This window comes from Macaca fascicularis, chromosome 18 (genome assembly GCF_037993035.2).
Source record: "Macaca fascicularis isolate 582-1 chromosome 18, T2T-MFA8v1.1".
Classification (NCBI taxonomy): Eukaryota; Metazoa; Chordata; class Mammalia; order Primates; family Cercopithecidae; genus Macaca; species Macaca fascicularis.
The window spans coordinates 3,846,954-3,865,881 of record NC_088392.1 but is presented as its reverse complement, the minus strand read 5'-3'; the positions used below and the strand labels follow the sequence as shown (position 1 = coordinate 3,865,881).

Here is an 18,928-nt window from a genome sequence, read left to right as displayed (position 1 = left end):
GCTTCTCTCCTGTTCTGTCGCCCCCACCTTCTCTCTTCTCACATTTAAGTTAATTGCAAGAAAAAACTGATATCATCTCTTTTAAACTATTTTTAGAACCTTATAAAATTATGTTTTCTTAGAAGCTATGAGGCAATATCCCAAGAGATTTAAGATAATGTTGGGTATGATGAGTGTATGGTTTATTAATCTTTTAAACTTATTTTTGAGTCAGAATCATAAAGTCAGACTTGCATTGCTCTATACATGCTGGAGGAACAGTGGTTTCAGAAAAATAAGTGAAGAATAAAAGTAAGAGTCTACAATCTTCACTTCAGCGTGAGATCTTCATTTTCATGCTAAGAGTATTTAATTTGAATATAAAATTGTAGCTTTTAACAAATAGATAGTTAAGAGCTATTTGTAGCTTGTAATTTAACTGCATGCTTAAGAACATTTCAACTTTTTTCTGCTCTAGTCACGTGTTCTTTTCAATCATATTGAGGACAGTTGTACTGGAACTGGTATCATCCTGTTTGTGGAAAATCCGTTGAATTAGGACATTATTAAAGGTTCACTGTTTGAGTTGAAATATGAACATTGGCACTGTCTGAAGTTGTTTATTGTTTTCATTGAACTTTGTGTCAGGTTTCACTTTAATCAAACACAAGCCTTCTGTATCTTTTTGCATTTTTCATGCTGCACAGTCCCAGAATCTCTGATACCTTAATAATCACTAGAAAGTCAGGATTAGTTGACTGGTGGGAGTGGGGAGAAGATCTTTGATTCCTTTATTTCAGCAGTTGGGATGAAGTTTGCATTTTTGCTGTGTGCTGCCTTCGCCTTGGCTCTATATGTGATCCTGGGCGAGATTCACAGGCACGTGCCTCTCTTCCCTGTCCTCCCTCTGTGCAAGCTCATTGGCAGCTGCCACCTGCCCCCCCGCCCCAGCCTCTCCACAGTTTTGACCACTCATGTTAAAAACGTACCCGCAGGCTAGTGTGCAGTAAGGGTGTGTGGAGGGAATTTTAGAAGGACAGCTATTAGGTCGGCTGCTGTACTGGTCACTGGAACGCTTAGCACATGCAGACATCCTCCACAAGGCCACACTCCTCGGGCTCCCGCCAGCACTCTGTGTGGACGCTGGAGCAGGCGGGAGGGTCTGACCTAGCTATCTGTGGAGCCCCGGCGGCTGCTTCAGCGCTCGAGCCTCCCAGCCTGCTAATGGTTCTACTGCTTTTGAAGGTTCCAGGTCTGTGCAGCACAGTGTGGGACCCCAGGAGTGTGGATCTGTGGAGGCATTGTATTTGGAGAACTCCAGCGACAAGTAAGTAACCTAGTTTTCCTGTTGGCCCCTGACTCCTAGGAGAGCGCTGGACTGATGTGACCCAAGTCACAGCAAAGTACTGACAGGAGCGTGTTTGTTTTGTTTTGAAACCTGGTTAGGAAATAGCTTTTTCTCCTTTGGTTGTCATCCGGCATCCTTAGCGCCTGGCACAGTGGCAGGCACAAGTGGATGAGGAATACATATTTTAGATGAATGGATGGCTCGACTGTCAGATAAAGTGAGTGTGCGTATGTGTGCCCTTGTGTTTATCCTTTCAGCGTTGTGTTCACTGGTGCCCACTACAGGACTTTGATAATCCCATACTGACCCCGTCTCATCTGTCAGCAAGGTGCATGAGTGTCTGTTTTGTAAAAGAAAAGACCTTTCTTTGCCAGGTACCTTCTTTTCTCTTAGCATCGGCTACAAGGGGGGATATTTCAGTTTTGTTGTCTTTTCCGAAGAAAATTAAGATGTCATGTAGGATAAATGAATATTTAAAGGATTTCATGAAGTTTATTTTGACCTCCTGTCTTTTTAAGAGTCAGTAAGGGTGATGAAAGTGAGAAAATGAGCAGAGATGGTCAAATTTATCCTGTAAGCTTTGGAACTAGTAATTCGTCAGTGGATCATACTTGGTTCCTTTCTTCAACTGGTCTCTTTAGTTGTGGATGGGGACAGTGCCCTGGAAATTGTTGTCTGAGTTTTCATTCTACAGTAGTAGCTGTGACTGGAACTGTGGGGTCTCATTTTCACTCTTTGTTTACTGGTTTTTCTCTGTGTGTGTTATAATTAAGAAGCACAGTATATTCATGCGTAAAGATGTTTAAAAACTAAGAAAAGCTTTATCCTAAAATTAGAATTGAAGACCCTGTGATTTCTTTGGTGCAGCTTGGAGACCTCAGGCAGCATGAATGCTGCTTCCTGCATGCAGGTGGGAGCATCGCTTTCCCTGTGCCCTTACACCTGGACTTGTCTGGCCTTCCCATTGACCTACTTACTTCGCCTCTTTTGTAGAACTTAACACTACAAGCGGAAGCCTTCCTTCAACAACACCGATGTCTCCATCGGCCATCTCGACTCAGAACCTGGTCATGTCCTCGTCGGGTGTGGGAGGTGACGCTAGTGTCACGCTGACGCTGGCCGATACTCAGGGTATGCTGTCTGGAGGCCTGGACACTGTCACACTCAACATCACCTCTCAGGCAAGTGCTCCTCAGAGAGGGATGCAAAGGTCCTTTCAAAAAGTGGTCTTTGAAAACATTATTCATTGACTCCTTCCTAAATATATATTCTGAGCATTTTTTTTTCAAAATCGAAGTAGCTTTTTTTCTGATTAAAAAATAATACAGTAAATGTAAAAAGGGGAAAAAAGAAAATTCAGATAATATGGAAGAATGTAAAAAAATAAGGTAAAACATAAAACCCAAAGCTTTAATCCCACCACCAAATGGAACCACAGTTAACATTTTATTGTATATATCCTTCTACACCTTTATATGAATGTTTAAGGTACATATTTATAACTTTCTGCAGAAATAAGTTTGTGTACACATCATGTAGATGAAGTTTATTGATGGGCGTTATGTTGTATTCATGGTTTCAATAAATAGCATGGAAATTTTCATGCCCTTAGTCACTGAGATTCTTACATGAATTCCTACCAGTAGAAGTGCTGTGCCAAAGGGGTGTACATTTTTACATGATTCCTTGAGCTAAGATGCTGAAAAACCTTTCAGAGTTTAATTAGGAAAATCATAATGATACATTATGATTCGTTATAATGAAGATGAATTGTAACAAAGCTATGCCCGCATTTTGATAGTTGAAGACTAATTATAATAAGGCTGTATCAGAATTTTCATAGTTGACTATAAAAAATGTATTCTTAGTTGATGTAAATTGTGATTTCTATGTGTCTGTTCCTGGCTGTAATAGAAGCAAAATACACAGCAGAATTAGAAAGCTGAGGCTGGACACAGGTGGCTCGTGCCTGTAATCCCAGCACTTTGGGAGGCTGAGGTGGGAGGATTCCTTGAGCCCAGGAGTTTGAGAGCAGTCATGACAACATGGCAAAACTCTTGTCTCTACAAAAAATAAAAAATTGGGCCAGGCACGGCAGTGCACACCCGTAGTACTGGGTACTCCGGAGGCTGAGGTGGGAGGATTGGGTGAGCCTGGAAGGTTGATGCTGCAGTGAGCCGTGATTGCACCACTGCACTCCAGCCTGGACGACAGAGTGAGACCTTCTCTCTCTCAAAACAAAAGCTGAGGCTGTTTTCACCAAAACACATTCCTTGATTGTTCTGTCTCTGCTTTTTAGGCTCACCGTACAAGAAAAACAGATTTTGGCATCTAGAGCAGGATTGGTCCTAATACTATCACAGCCACTTGCTGAAGAAATGACCTCTCTAAGCTCTAGTCCCTTTCATTAGTGAAATAGCAGCATTTCCTCTGCATCGCTTCAGTGTTCAGTCAGTCTCCCTGGGTTGTGGGATACTCACATGTCGTTGGCAAATAGGCTTCTCCTAGGGCTCCTCACCGAGGACCCCTGCACAGCCACTATCCTCTTCTGAGGTGACCCAGGCACACCGCACGCCAGGGTTCCTGCTCGCTGGACACAGGGGCTCCCCTCTGGGTGACCTGCCTGTAGTCAAGCAGCCCTGCCTACGTCCTGCCCCCAGGGATCTGTCGGGCAACCCCGACAGCCACATGCGGTGCTGGGAAGCAGAGCGTGCATCTCACTCAGAGGCATTCCTCCTGAGCTGTGCGGAGAGCATGACTGCTTATGGAGTTTAACACCCTTTCTTCACCTGCTCTTATGCACCATCAACTCCTGCTTGTCACATAATTAACCTTCTAAATATTAGCAATTCGTATCATGTTTTAAAATTGTGGTTGGAACAAAAATAGTCAACTGGCTGGGTGTGGTGGCTCACACCTGTAATCCTAGCACTTTGGCAAGCCGAGGTGGGCTTGAGGTTAGGAGTTTGAGATCAGCCTGGCCAACATGGGGAAACTCCGTCTATACTAAAAATACAAAAATTAGCTGGGCATGGTGGCGGGCGCCTGTGATTTCAGCTACTTGGGAGACTGAGGCAAGAGAATCACTTGAACCCGGGAGGTAGAGATTGCTGTGAGCCGAGATCGCACCTCTGCACTCCAGCCTGGGCAACAGAGTGAGACTCCATCTCAAAAACAAAAACAAATAAACAAAAAAGTACCCATCCTAAGATGTAAATTACTGGGGTGTGCTTTCCTAGATGCAGGAAGCATGATGATTATGATGGACCAGCCATGTCTCCTCCTTTCCTACCTGTGATCTTGGTTACTGTATCTCAGGGCCTAGTGAAGCCCCCTGAGGTCTGGGGCAGGCAGTGGGCGGGGGGAGGCTGGATGGGAGAGCACTTTTACTTATTTACCATTCAAGGAACACGCTTCAAATCCAGGTACAGGAGTCTGTACACTAACTCGGAGTCCATTTGTCTTTCCCACCTTTTTATTTGCTGCTAAGATGTTTTTATATTTAAATGATGACGACTGTAAATATGACCTTACACTTCCTGTTGTCTTGCAAAGCCTTAAGGGCGTAACGTGCATTGGACTACCCTAGCATTGCATTTGGGAACACGGTGACTGTCCTGTTACATGTGTGAGTCAGCTCCCAGGGTCCCTGGTGTGTTTCTTCTGTTAGCTGGCAAACTTAGACTTATGCTGATTTAATACTCTGAAAACTTGCAAAAACCAGATGAAACCTTTCTTAGCTTTATGAATGGTATTTTTCTAAACATAATGAATCCTTGTAGCAACAAATCCTTGTAGACTTTTAACTATAGTAATTAAAGACATAGTAAAGAAGTAAAAATTATTTAAAATATAAATTTTAATTAGTTAGATGCCTTTGAATAACTTTTGGAGGGTGGGGATTGAGTTTGCTGAGAAAAACCCAGAAAGGCGTTTATTTCAATAATTATGAGAGTGTATTTTCTGTATGTTAAGTTTTATCACTTTGAGAATTATCCACTACAGTTGAAGTGAAAGTTCAGTAAGTAGTTCTCAGTATTTTCCAGGTTGTATTTTTAAAGTCTGCAGATATTTGCCAGGATGTCCCATGCCTTTTTTGTAGAACAGTCGGCCCCCAACTCCCAGGCTGTGGACTGGTACCTGTCCATGGTCTGTTAGCATCTGGCCGCACAGCCGGGGTGCGTGTGGGCCGGCGAGCATTACCCCCTGAGCTCCACCTCCCAGATGAGCTGGGGCATTACATTCTCAGAGGAGCATGAGTCCTGTTGTGAACTGCACATGTGAGGGATCTAGGTTGTGTGATCCTTATGAGAATCTAGCTAATGCCTGATGAGGAACCGTTTCATCCTGAAACCATCTCCCAACACCCCTACCTCAAATCCGTGGAAGACTTTTCTTCACGAAACCAGCCCGCCTGGTTCCAAAAAGGGTAGGGACTGCTGGTGTAGTGCACGTGGGTCACCCGGGAGCCTTGTGAGCGGGCAGGTGGTTCTCCAAGGATGTTCTTCAAGAAGGGCTGTAGAGTGAAGCCTTGGTGGCAGTGATGACCCTGGGATGTGCTGTGGCCTGTTTCTGGGCCTGCTGTCCTCACCAGCAGGCAACCCAGGCTCCCTGGCTCCATACCAGTCCCCTGGTGGGGTCACTGTCTCATTTAGGATGCTGCTTTTGGGACAGAAGCCCCGTGGGTCCCCAGCGCCTCAGGACAGACTCCATCAGCTGCCCCTCTGGCTCCTGCCTAGCCCCTGCCACGTCACGTGGACTTGGGCTTTGCCTGCTGAGCTGCCAGAAGTACCTCGTTTGCCACGCCCTCTCCCTCCCACCCACTGTGCAGGTGGCTCCTGTGCCTGGCGTCCAGGGTGTGCCTGCAGCCACACGCCCTGCCGTTAGTGCTTCCCTGCCGCCCCCCTCAGCCCTTCCACTCTGACCTGAGGACATGGGAGCAGGAGGCTTTGTGAGCAGCAGGAGCCGGGTGGGTGCTCTGGAACCTGTGTCTAGCCAGATACATTAGTGTTTCTATTAAGCTTTGGTGGGTTAAGTTCATTTTGTATATTCTTTTCTGTACTTCATATGCAAAATTTGTAAACCAAATTGATTAATTAGCATACATTGTCCAATAAGTAATTTTAAAATATCCAGTAGAAATTGTGTAGCTTTATTTGAATCTTTTTTCTGTTAGCTGGCAAACTTAGACTTATGCTGATTTAATACTCTGAAAACTTGCAAAAACCAGATGAAACCTTTCTTAGCTTTATGAATGGTATTTTTCTAAACATAATGAATCCTTGTAGCAACAAAACCACCTTTTTATTGTCAAGATATTAATGAACCTATAAGAAAATGTCTGTAAATACGTAAATTATTATGATTGTTTATGATAATAAAAATTTGACTTGAAAATTAGAAGGTGGTCCAGAGAAATTAACCAGTGTGTAATGATGATTGTTCATTTAAGAGTTATTCACTAGGGGATAAATGTCAAATGATTTAATATTAATTCCTTAAAATGACACATGCTTCTTGAATTTAATGAGGAAACGGACTAATAGCACAAGGAAGAGATCCAATGTGAAGAAATCAAATTGTTTAGCATTATACCGCCCTGAACACTGCACTCTGTGCATGGAAAAATAAGAATCTCCCTAAAGGAACTGAAGGAAACAGTAATATAAACGTAGAAATTACTGTACATATTTAAAAGATAGGAAAGTCACATAAACTTATTATGTATTATTTTTTATTTCTTTATAAAATCCATGAAAGAAAATGTTCCTAAAAACAAAGAAAGGTGGTCTTAGTTTACTTAAATAGTATTCTTAATTAATGGGCAAATGTGGCTGGGCGCAGTGGCTCACGCCTGTAATCCCGGGACTTTGGGAGGCCGAGGCGGGCGGATCATGAGGTCAGGAGATCGAGACCATCCTGGCTGACACAATGAAACCCCGTCTGTACTAAAAATACAAAAAATTAGCCGGGCAAGGTGGCAGGTGCCTGTGGTCCCAGCTACTCGGGGAGCTGAGGCAGAAGAATAGCATGAACCCAGGAGGTGGAGGTTGCAGTGAGCTGAGATCGCGCCACTGCACTTCAACCTGGGCGACAGAGTGAGACTCTGTCTCAAAAAAAATAAAAAATAAAAAAAAATAAAAGGGCAAATTTGAGTCCATAATACTAAAAAGTTTGGAATGTATATGTTTTTGTAAGTACATAATTAATCCTAATTTAAAACTTGGAAAGGGCCCAATTTTGGAAGAATATTGGAGTAAATGATAATTTTAATTCAGAGAAAGTTAGCTAATTTTGAAATATAATTTTGATGTATTTGTTCCAAACTCTAGACTCTTCAGGGGGGAGGAGGAGCAGGCCGCTGGTAGTTGTGTGTCCTGCTTGGCCACTGGAGTCTGACAGTTCTATCAGGAGGTGTAAACATGCATGCGGAAAATCTATTCAAGAAAGCAAAATGATTTTTAGTTCTTATTCTGAATACAAGAAGTAGTTTACCTATTCATGAGGGGAATTCTCTTGTATACTAATTCTTGTCATTTAAAAAAAAACATCTCTTATTATTACAGATAATTGGCCAGGTGCAAAACATTTAAAACTTTGTTTTTAGAGATATGAATGTGGCTTTTTAAGTCTAAATTTGACTGTGGGGTGACCCAGAAATTGGCAAATCTTATTACAGACTCCTGATGGGAAAAGAGGCCGATTCTGAAGTAACAAGTTAGTTGTAGGTTTAACACCAAGAGTCATCTGGCCCATGCTATTTAAAGCTTTCTTAATTTTGTGCCTTTCTTAGCCTTCATCCTTTACAAGTCATTCATATTTACTCTTGTAAATATCTTCACATTTTTATTGAGGCACAATGTTTTGTTTTAAGTTTATTAAGAGTTGTGTATAGGCCAGTAAAATGAACTGCTAAGAAAAATATTTCTAATGAAATTATAGTACATGCGAGCAGGAAATGAGGTTGATTTATGGGTACTTGGTAATAGTATAGTGAAGTGTGTTATTGCATGGAATGCCTTTCATCAATATCCAGCCCTTTCTCATGTTTTACAGCATTTCTCAGATTTAGTCGAACATTGACTTCCCTGGGTCCCAGCAGGCTCAAGTTAATTCAGTAGTCATGGGTGGGGCTGGCATCTGTGCTGTTCATCACCCACCCTCCCTGTGACTCTGACGCAGCTGCCCCAGCTGCCAGGGCCAACAGCTGTTGCCCCGTTCCTCTCTGCTGGGACTCAGTGCTTGCTGTTACATTCTCATGTTGCAAAGTTCGTGTGCTCCAGGGGAAGGCAAATTCCTGTAATCTTTACCTCAGTGTAAACCAAATATAGCAAAGAAACCAACTGCAAATAATAATACAAACCAAAAGTAAATAACCTTTATATTGTTTTAGCCGATTTGTGTATCACTTCCGTAAGTATAGCTAATTGTTGAGTATAGATTTTATTGGACACTGATTTTTAAATCAGGAAATTTGCATTAAGAATACTTAAGGTTGGCTGGGTGTGGTGGCTCACGCCTGTAATCGCAGGCCGAGGCTGGTGAATCACCTGAGGTCAGGAGTTCGAGACCAGCTTGGCCAACATGGTGAAACCCCGTCTCTACTAAAAATACAACAAATTAGCTGGGCGTGGTGGCATGTGCCTGTAATCCCAGCTACTCAGGAGGCTGAGACAGGAGAATCGCTTGAACTCGGGAGGTGGAGGCTGCAGTGAGCCAAGATCGTGCCATTGCACTCTAGCCTGGGTAATAAAGCACCACTCTGTCTCAAAAAAAAAAAAAAAAAAAAGAATACTTAAGGTTTGCAATTGAAACACAAATGATAAGCTAGTAAATTACATAGATTTCAAGTTTTTTTAATTAAAATTTTTGAGATAATTGTAGACACACGGGCAATTTTTAAAAAATAGTACAGAGAGATTCCATATACACTTATCCAGTTTCACCCAATAGGAGCATGTTGCAGAACTGTCGTATAATATCACAAACAATTATTATCAATGACAAGCCAAGATACAGAATATTTCCATCACCTCAAGGACCCCTCATGTTGCTTTTTATAATGACTTCAAGACCCTCTTAACCCTGACATCTGCCACTCTGTTCTTTATTTCTGTAATTTTGCTATTTCAAAACAACAAGAAGTTGTAATTTTTCCCTTGATATACCTATATAAGCTAAGATATAGCTTGTATAGGTATATCTATAAAAGCTAAGACTCTCAAATATCTTACCTTTAGTTTGGGAATATATGAATTTATTGAGCCAGTTGGTTCTTATGTGCATCAGAATTTCTGACCAGCAGTGTTTTTGGTCTTTGATTAATAAAATAAATGTGAATTAATAAGTCCAGGTTGATTAATACAATTTGTCAAATTGGGTAGTCTGATAAGGGTGGTGGCAGCAGCTGGCAACAGACATGTCACAAAAAAGTGTAGTATTCACTGGTATTTGAAAATAGCAATGTTCAATCAACTTCTCTATGTAGGGGGGTAGGGAACGTGAAGCTTTATTAGTATAGATAGGAACTTCGGGTGCAGTGGCTCACACCTATAATCCCAGCACTTTGGGAGGCTGAGGCAGGCAGATCACCTGAGGTCAGGAGTTCGAGACCAGCCTGGCCAACATAGTGAAACCCCATCTCTACTAAAAATACAAAAATTAGCCACACATGTGGCACATGCCTGTAATTCCAGCTACTCAGGAGGCTGAGGCACGAGAATCACTTAAACCCAGGAGGCAGAGATTGCAGTGAGCTGAGATCAAGCCACTGCACTCCAGCCTGGGTGACAGGACAATACTTTATCTCAAAAAAAAAAAAAAGAAAAAGAACTTTTCAATTTAGATAATGTTTATGTAAAAAGTTAGGCTGATATATGGAGATACCTAAAATAGCCTCATTTTGCTTTTTTAAAAAGCTGCTTATGGGAAGTAAGGAACCCAAATCAAGTTAGAAGCTCTCTTTTTCTGGAATCCCTGATGATGACTTTGTATGTTTTTGACTTCTATTTTGCCACCTGCCGCTCTTTCCCTTAAGAAGTGAACCTGAAATTCTCTGATGAAGGAAGTTTTTAAAAATGCCAGCTCAGTCCTATTTTTCCTCTACTGTGTCTCATATGGTTCAGCCATGTCCCCACCCAGATCTCATCTTGAATTCCCACATGTTGTGGGAGGGACCTGGTGGGAGGTAATTGATTCATGGGGACAGGTCTTTCCCGTGCTGTTCTCATGATAGTGAATAAGTCTCATGAGATCTGATGGTTATATAAAGGGGAGTTTCCCTGCACAAGCTCTCCTCTCTTTGCTGCCATCCATGTAGGATGTGACTTGCTCCTCCATGCCTTCCACCATGATTGTGAGGCTTCTCCAGCCACATGGAACTGTCAGTCCAATTAAACCTCTTTCTGTTGTAAATTGCCCAGTCACAGGCATGTCTTTATCAGCAGCATGAAAACGGACTAATACGGCATCCCCTACTCAATTCTTAACTTTCCTTTTGGGACCTCAGCTTGCGTAGTTCCCTAAGACATTGAGAAACACCCCTCACCTTAAAGCACAGGAGCCAGCAACGTCAGCCATGCTTCCTGTGATCAGCCATGGTTTTAACTGTGTGTGAAATATGTTTAGAATCAGTGCTGATTGCAGCAGTTCAAGTTGCATGCTGAATTGCTTCTATAAATTCAGCATTTGCAGTAGATATTCAGACCCTTTGAGCTGCAGCTTCCTCTCTGCTCTCGTGCCCCATACCACCCTACCTTTCTCATTCTCTCTTATTCTCTCAGATCCATTCTCGTAGCTAGAGGTGTGCTAGGCTGGTAAGAAGACTTACAGTCGTTTTCTATAGCATAGCAAAATTGTGTATGTGTTTCTAAGCAAAGAAGTGTGTTGTAAATATACACACATGTAGAGACTCTGAGATGTAATTTATATAAGTTCACCTCATTGTTTAAAGTATACAATTGAATGGTTTTCAGTGTATTTACAGAGTTGTACAGCCATCACTGTGGTCCAATTTTAGAGCGTTTCCTCACCCCTTAAAGAAACCTGGAGCCATGAGCCATCACTCCATGTTCCCCTGACCCCCGGCCCACCCTTACCTCTGCCCCTGGCAACTGCCAGTCCACTTTCTGTCTCTGTAGATGCATCTGTTCTGGATATTTCATAGAAATGTGATCATCTGTGTTGTCTTTTGTGACTGGCTTCTTTCATTCCTTAGAGTATTTCTAAGGTTCCTCCATGCTGTAACATGTACCAGAACTTCCTACCTTTTTATTACTCAACAGTATTCCCTTATACCACATTTCATTTGTGCATTTATCAGTTGATGAGCATTTGGGCTGTTTCCATTTTTTGGTTATGGGTAATTCTCCTGTGGACATTTCTGTACAAGGCTTTGAGTGGACTCTGTTTTCACTTCTCTTGGGTTGCTGGGTCACGTGGTGACTCCACAGTTCACTTTTTGAGGAGCTACCAGCTTGTTTTCCAAGGTAGCTGCACCATAAAAGAGCTTTTAAATTATTACTTGTTTTGCTAATGTTACAACTTCTGAAATAGTACTAATCTTTTGCCAGGGTCAGCAGTTCCCAGCACTCCTCACGGATCCCTCTCTCTCGGGCCAGGGTGGAGCAGGCTCGCCGCAAGTCATACTAGTGAGCCACACGCCACAGTCAGCGTCTGCTGCTTGTGAAGAAGTAGCCTACCAGGTACAGGATATTCCTTCATCCACAGAGCTTTCGTCGCTTTTAAAAACATACAGATTCAGAAGGGATGGTGGTAGAGGGTCATGGGAGTGCTGTGTGGCCCGGGTGGCTGGGGCCGACTTCTGAGGTGTCCCCAGCTGAATCCTGAGTGGACATAGGCTCTGCGGGGGTGTGTGTTGAATGACAGGTACGACATCTCAGTCATTTTGTGATTTGTTTCTTAGGGAGTGAGGTTTTAGTACCACGAAATTAGATGTAGCCACCAGTCATATGTAAATCTAATTTTAAACTTACTAATATTGTATTTGCCTACTGATCAGACTTCGCATATCCAGCCACTTGCACTTAGTTCTTTCTGCAGATTTCCTAGTAACACCTTTGCTGGTTCTGTTAAGTGTCATATACATTTTCATATACGTGTGTGTGTGTGTGCATCTGTGTGCAAGATCTATTTGTCATTTGGCTAGTCTTTTTTCTTAAAAATACATGTTTTTGAGAGACAAAATATTTAGTAAGCAGTAGTCTAAATATAGAAGAGTCTGAAAACTCTTTGCTTAAAAGTTTCCAGGGTCAGAATTAAAGCACAGATGATGAATAATCTCTGAATTTAGGAAGCATTAAACATTTTTAGCAAATGAGTTTTCAAAATAATGACTTACCTGTTTTTCAGTAGGACAAGGGCTTTTTCACAAAGAGATGAGATATAACCAGCACTGGGGATGTCCTGGAGTTTGACCTGAGTAACCAGAGCTCGTCTCACTGAATTTCAGTTTGTATAACTTAACACATTTGTGTCTGGGGTCCCCAAGACTGCCCTCAGGTTTGACGATTCACTACAAGGTCTCACCGGATTCAGAGAAATCTGATCTGTTGGTGGTTGTGGTTTATACTTGTGGTTACAATGGAAAGGTGCAGATGAGAACCAGCAGAAGGAAAAGGCATGTGGGGTGGAGTCCAGAGAACCCAGGCACAAGCTTCCCAGTGTCCGCTCCAGTGAGGTCACACAGACACTGCTGATTCTCCCAGGAACGTTGTGTGACAGTGCCTGCCAACTGTTGCCAACTCGGGAAGCTCAGCTAAGCTCTGGTATCCAGAACTGTATTAGGGTCAGACGTGGCCATGGAGTGCCCACGTGGCTGGGCTTAGCTATGCGGTCTCCAGGCCCCAGCCCCTCCAGATCAAACTGATGCAGTGGCCCAGGTCCCCAGATGAAACAAAAATCGGCCTTCACCATAAGTCACATCATCAGCACAAACTATGTGGCATTGCCCAAGGTCCTGGGTATGAAATACACTCTTACCTACTAATAGCAGGATGTTCCAGGGGCTTATCGGTGATGCTCGGGAGCTGATCAAGGGCACTGGGGAGTGTGCAGGGTTTGAGTACCTCAGGCCTGGTGAGGTAACTGTTGACCACACACATCCATTGAGACAGAAAACGCATTGGCGGCTTGGTCATATTTTTAAGCTCTCTTTCTCATGGTGCTTTTGTAGTGAAACCTTATTCGTCTGGTATGTTTCAGAGAGTTCGTAAATCAGTTCCAAGGCACACCTTACCTAATTCCTGTATTTTGTGTGACTAGTAAATGAAACTACTTTGCTATTTTTTAACATTATGATTTTAGCATTTGGTTTAATATAGCTAGAAGAATAATTTTTTTTAGAGTAATCCTATGTTAAGATTAGTTTGAAATGTCCCAATTGAAGTGATATATTCCATTTTAACTTCCATTTGAGTAGTAGATGGTAATGAGAGAAACCAAATATTAATACTTGGTCTAGCGTGTAATTTTTTTCAAAATTTGACAGATTAATTAAATATAAAAATGAGGTGGATAACTAATCTGTATCAGTGAATACAGGCATACCTCAGAGATAACGTGCGTTCATTTCTAGACCACTGCAATAAAGCAATTATCACAACAAAGCAAGTCATACATTAACATTATGATTTAGTTTTCTGGTTTCCCAGGGCATATGATGTTTATACTATACTGTAATAATAGTGTTCAGCAGCATTATTTCTTTTTTTTTTCCTTTTTGTTTTTTTTTTTTTTTTGAGACAGAGTCTCGCTCTGTTGCCCAGGCTAGAGTGCAGTGGTGCAATCTCAGCTCACTGCAACCTCCGCCTCCTGGGTTCAAGTGATTCTCCTGCCTTAGCCTCCCAGATAGCTGGAATCACAGGCGTGCACCACCACACCTGGCTAAGTTTTGTATTTTTAATAGAGACGGGGTTTTGCCATGTTGCCAGGCTGGTCTCAAACTCCTGAGCTCAAGTGATCGCCCACCTTGGCCTCCCACAGTGCTGGGATTACAGGCGTGAGCCACTGTACCTGACCAGCATTAATATATATTTTTTAAATATACATACCTTAATTTAAAAATACCTTATTGCTAAAAATGCTAACAATCACCTGAGCCTTCAGCAAGTTGTAATCTTTTTGCTGGTGGAGGGTCTTGCCTTGATGTTGATGGCTGCTGACTGATCAAGGTGGTGGTTGTTGAAGTTTAGGGTGGCTGTGGCAATTTCTTTCTTTTTTTTTTTTTTGAGACGGAGTCTCACTATGTCGCCCAGGCTGGAGTGCAGTGGCCGGATCTCCGCTCACTGCAAGCTCCGCCTCCCGGGTTTACGCCATTCTCCTGCCTCAGCCTCCCGAGTAGCTGGGACTACAGGCACCCGCCACCTCTCCTGGCTAGTTTTTTGTATTTTTTAGCAGAGACGGGGTTTCACCGTGTTAGCCAGGATGGTCTCGGTCTCCTGACCTCGTGATCCGCCCGTCTCGGCCTCCCAAAGTGCTGGGATTACAGGCTTGAGCCACTGCGCCTGGCCGGCAATTTCTTAAAATAAGACAACAATGAAGTTTGCTGCGTCAATTCTTCCTTTCATGAAAGATTTCCCCATAGCATGCGATGATGTTTGATAGCATTTTACCCAAAGCAGAACCTCTTTCAGAATTGGAGTCCATCTCTCAAAGCCCACTGCTGCTTTACCAAGTTTCTGTAATCTTTTAAATCTTTTGTTGCAATTTCAACAATGTTCACAGCATCATCACCAGGAGTGATGATGATTACAGGAGACTCCGTCTCAAGTAACTGCTTTATTTGCTCATCCATAAGAAGCAACTCCTTATCTGCTCAAGTTATAAATACCATGAGATCCTTATCTGCACAGTTGTAAATACCATGAGATCCTTATCTGCTGAGTTATATATACCATGAGATTGCAGCAATTCAGTCAGCTTCAGGCTCTACTTCTAATTCTCTTGCCCATTCATCCACATCTGTAGTTGCTTCTTCCGCTGAGGTCTTGAACCTCTCAAAGTCATCCATGAGGGCTGGAATCAGCTTCTTCCAAACTCCTGTTAATGTTGATATTTTGACTTCCTCCCATGAATCACAAATGTTCTTAATGGCGTATAGAGTGGTGAATCCTTTCCACAGGTTTTCACTTTACTTTGCCCAAATCCATCAGAGGAATCACTATCTGTGTCAGCTACAGCCTTATGAGATGTATTTCTTAGTAAGACTTGAAAGTGGAAATTCCTCCTTGATCCATGGGCTGCAGAGTGGATGTCATGTTAGCAGGCATGAAAGCAACATTCGTCCCTCTGTACAGCTCCATCACAGCTCTTGGGTGACCAGGTGCATTGCGTGACCAGAGCAGGAATATTTGGAAAGGAATCATTTTTTTCTGACCAGTAGGTCTCAGCAGTGGGCTTAAGATATTCAGTATATCATGCTGTAAACAGATGTACTGTCATTCAGGCTTTATTGTTTCATGTGTAGAGCACAGAAAGAATGGATTTAGCATCATTCTTAAGGGCCCTAAGAATTTTTGGAATGGTAAATGAGCATTGGCTTCAACTTCAAGTCACTAGCTGCACTAGCCCCTCATAAAAGAGTCAGCCTGTCCTTTGAAGCCAGACACTGACTTTTCTGTAGCTGTGAAAGTCCTAGAGGCATCTTCTTCCACTATAAAGCTGTTCTGTCTACTCTGAAAATCTGTTTAATGGAGTGACCTTCATCGATGCTCTTGGCTAGATGTTCTGGAGAACTTGCTGCAGCTTCTCCATCAGCACTTGCTGCTTCACCTTGCACTGCTGTGTTATGGAGGTGGCTTCTTTCCTTAGTTCTCATGGACCGACCTCTGCTAGTTTCCAAATTTTCTTCTGCAGCTTCCTCACCTCTTGGCCTTCATAACATGGAAGAGAGTTAGAGTCTTGCTCTGGATTAGGCTTTGGCTTAAGTGAAGGTTGTGGCTGTTTTGATCTGTCTAGGCCGTTAAAACTTTCTGCTTATCAGCAATAGTGCAGTTCCACTTTCTTATCATTCATGAGTTCACTGGATAACACTTTTAATTTTCTTTAAGAACCTTTCCTTCATTTCACAAGTTGGCTAATAGTTTGACATAAAGAGACTGAGCTTTCAGCCTCTCTCAGCTCTCTACATGCCTTCCTCATTAAGCTGAATCATTTCTAGCTTTTGAAGTGAGGGATGTGTGATTCTTCCTTTCACTTGAACACTTACAGGCCACTGTGGGGTCATGAATTGGCCTCATTTCAGTGTTGTTGTGTCTCAGAGAATAGGGAGCCCCAAGGAGAAGTGGGGTGGCCAGTTGGTGAAGCAGTCAGACACAAACGTTTATAGATTAAGTTTGCCATTTTATATGGGCAGGGTTTGTGGTGCCTCAACACAATTACAATAGTAACATCAAAGATCACTAATCACAGATCACCGTAACAGATACGCTGTAATGAAAGACTTTGAAATATTGCGAGAATTACCAAAATGTGACACAGAGACACGAAGTGAGCATGTGCCATTGGAAAAATGACACCAGTAGACTTGCTCAAAGTAGCATCGCCACAAATTTTCAATTTGTGAAAATGACAGGATATCTATGGAGGGCAAAAAAAGCGAAGTTCAGTGAAAACAAGGTATGCCTATAATTAGCAAGAGAAATTCTCTTAGATGTTTTCTGTAAGTTTCCCTTGTTAGCTTGTAGCACTGTTTGCCAACATTAATTGGTTTTAATCACGGTCTAATTTCATCCTAATGCTCTCTTGACACAGATGGAATGCACATTGACGCTTCCAGGCTCTGACCTGGGCTCTGACCAGGGACTTCAGACACATGCCTGGGTCTACCTCTGGCCTGTGCTTCTGGGAGGAAGCTGGGACCACTTTAAGCACCCTGGGTTTATCTGAACCCACTACAGAGTGGCTGGGAGTGCTGGCTGCAGCCTCTGGTGATGTGGGTACATCCCTGCTCCCGTGCATTCTGGCCAGGAGCCCTCAGGCAATCCTACATCTGTGTGATGGCCTGTTTTTAAGACAGAGGTGGCCAGGCACAGTAGCTCACACCTGCAATCCCAGCACTTTGGGAGGCTGAGGCAGGAGGACTGCTTGAGCCCAGGAGTTGGAGACTGCAGTGAGCTATGATCACCACTGTACTCCAACCTGGTGACAGAGCAAGTTCGTGTTTTAAAACAAACACAAACAAAAACCCAAACCCCCAAACAGAGGTGTAGTTAGGACTACCTCATAGTGGTCAGAATTTGGGCATGTAACGTTTGCTGGCACAGAGCACAGGTCCTGGCCCAAAGCAAGTGCTCAGGTGAGGACACTGCTGGTGGCGCTGGAGCAGCTACTATGGCCTGGGGCTCACATCGCTCTCTGGTGAAGTCCCTAGAGCAACAACCTTTGCTTTTTAAAAATCTTTTTCTTCGTAGTTCATCTGAAGAGAAATTCATACTGATCTGACAAGATGTGTACTCACAATGTGAAAACGTCTTTCTCCTAAGAGAGCCATTGACAGACTGCCCCCTTTCTCAGCCTGTCTTTACAAAAGCGAATGAACTAATTTCTGCCTGACCCTTCCCATAAAGATCAAGAGACCTGACCTAACTTTGTTAGCAATTTCAAGCTATTAAATCAGAGGGGAGCTGCTGCAGCAAACTGCCTTTCTTCCTTCACTCACTGCTTAAGGGGCCGTGGCCTTCTTTTGAACTGGTTTTACAGGAGAAAAGAGCCGACACTTGCTGGCCAGGTGACTAAGGCCAGGCTCCCACTAGGCATGTGGTCTTATGTAGCCGAGCCCTTCCCACAGCCTGGGAGGTGTCTGAAGTGTCACGGCCCCGTTTTACTCACAAGGATTCTGAGATTTAAGGGTAGCTTTGAATAACTTAGTCACCCTGCCAATAGAGACAGAGCTGGCGTTTGAACCTAGATCTGTCTTACCTCACTCTTCATGTCTGAATAGAAGAATATCATTTTGAGCATTTACACCTGGATTTCCTGTGACTTGAGATCAGCTCGTCTCAGCTGGGAACTCTTTAGTAAGGGGCAGGTTTTTAGAGGGGGGTTTGGGGTCAGAAGGGTGATCATGTGCCCAGGTGTGTGTTGTGGGCAGCATTTCTCTGAAATATTGACCTTGTTTCAGTTCAGCAAACAAAATTAAGTTCCTGCCAGTGCCGGCTGCTGGACGCAGAGGATGTTGGATCTGCGCCAGGGCGCATTAGGAGGTGGATGTGAGAGGCTGCCTTCCTTCCTCTTCTGCTTCCCAACAGCCACACTCCTCATGCTTGGGAGGGGGTAGACATATACACTTCTACCCTCCCACCCCCACGCAGAATAACCTGCTGTGGGAAGCACATTATTTCTAGCTGTGGCCAAGTTTATGCCTCAGGCTTAAAAATCATCTCACACTCATTCTGTAACCAATTTCCCCTTCTCCTTTGGGCAAGTATGATTTTAGCAAAATTCTATTAATATAATTCAGTCTGTAGGTTTTTATATATATGTAGTTATGGAATTCAGCAGAACATTGGAGATTTGTTTCACAGTAGTAGCAATGATTCAGAAGCTTTGTTCCTGATGCGATTATGCTGAAAAATATTTTGC

At 43.0% G+C, this 18,928-nt stretch overlaps 1 protein-coding gene across 9 annotated transcripts in view; it reads left to right on the top strand.

Moving 5' to 3' along the window:
* The window catches only part of ZNF236 (zinc finger protein 236), a 151,760-nt gene that overhangs the window by 113,974 nt on the left and 18,858 nt on the right, over window positions 1–18,928 (top strand). For 8 of the 9 annotated variants that reach the window (XM_045378098.3, XM_074022201.1, XM_045378094.3 and 5 more), the window contains 2 exons: window positions 2,321–2,508; window positions 11,899–12,030. In XM_045378098.3, the coding sequence (XP_045234033.2) occupies window positions 2,321–2,508; window positions 11,899–12,030 (320 nt within the window). Of the gene's footprint in view, window positions 1–1,224; window positions 1,307–2,320; window positions 2,509–11,898; window positions 12,031–18,928 lie in introns of all 9 variants that reach the window. The other variant, XR_012427043.1, reaches the window with a different exon arrangement.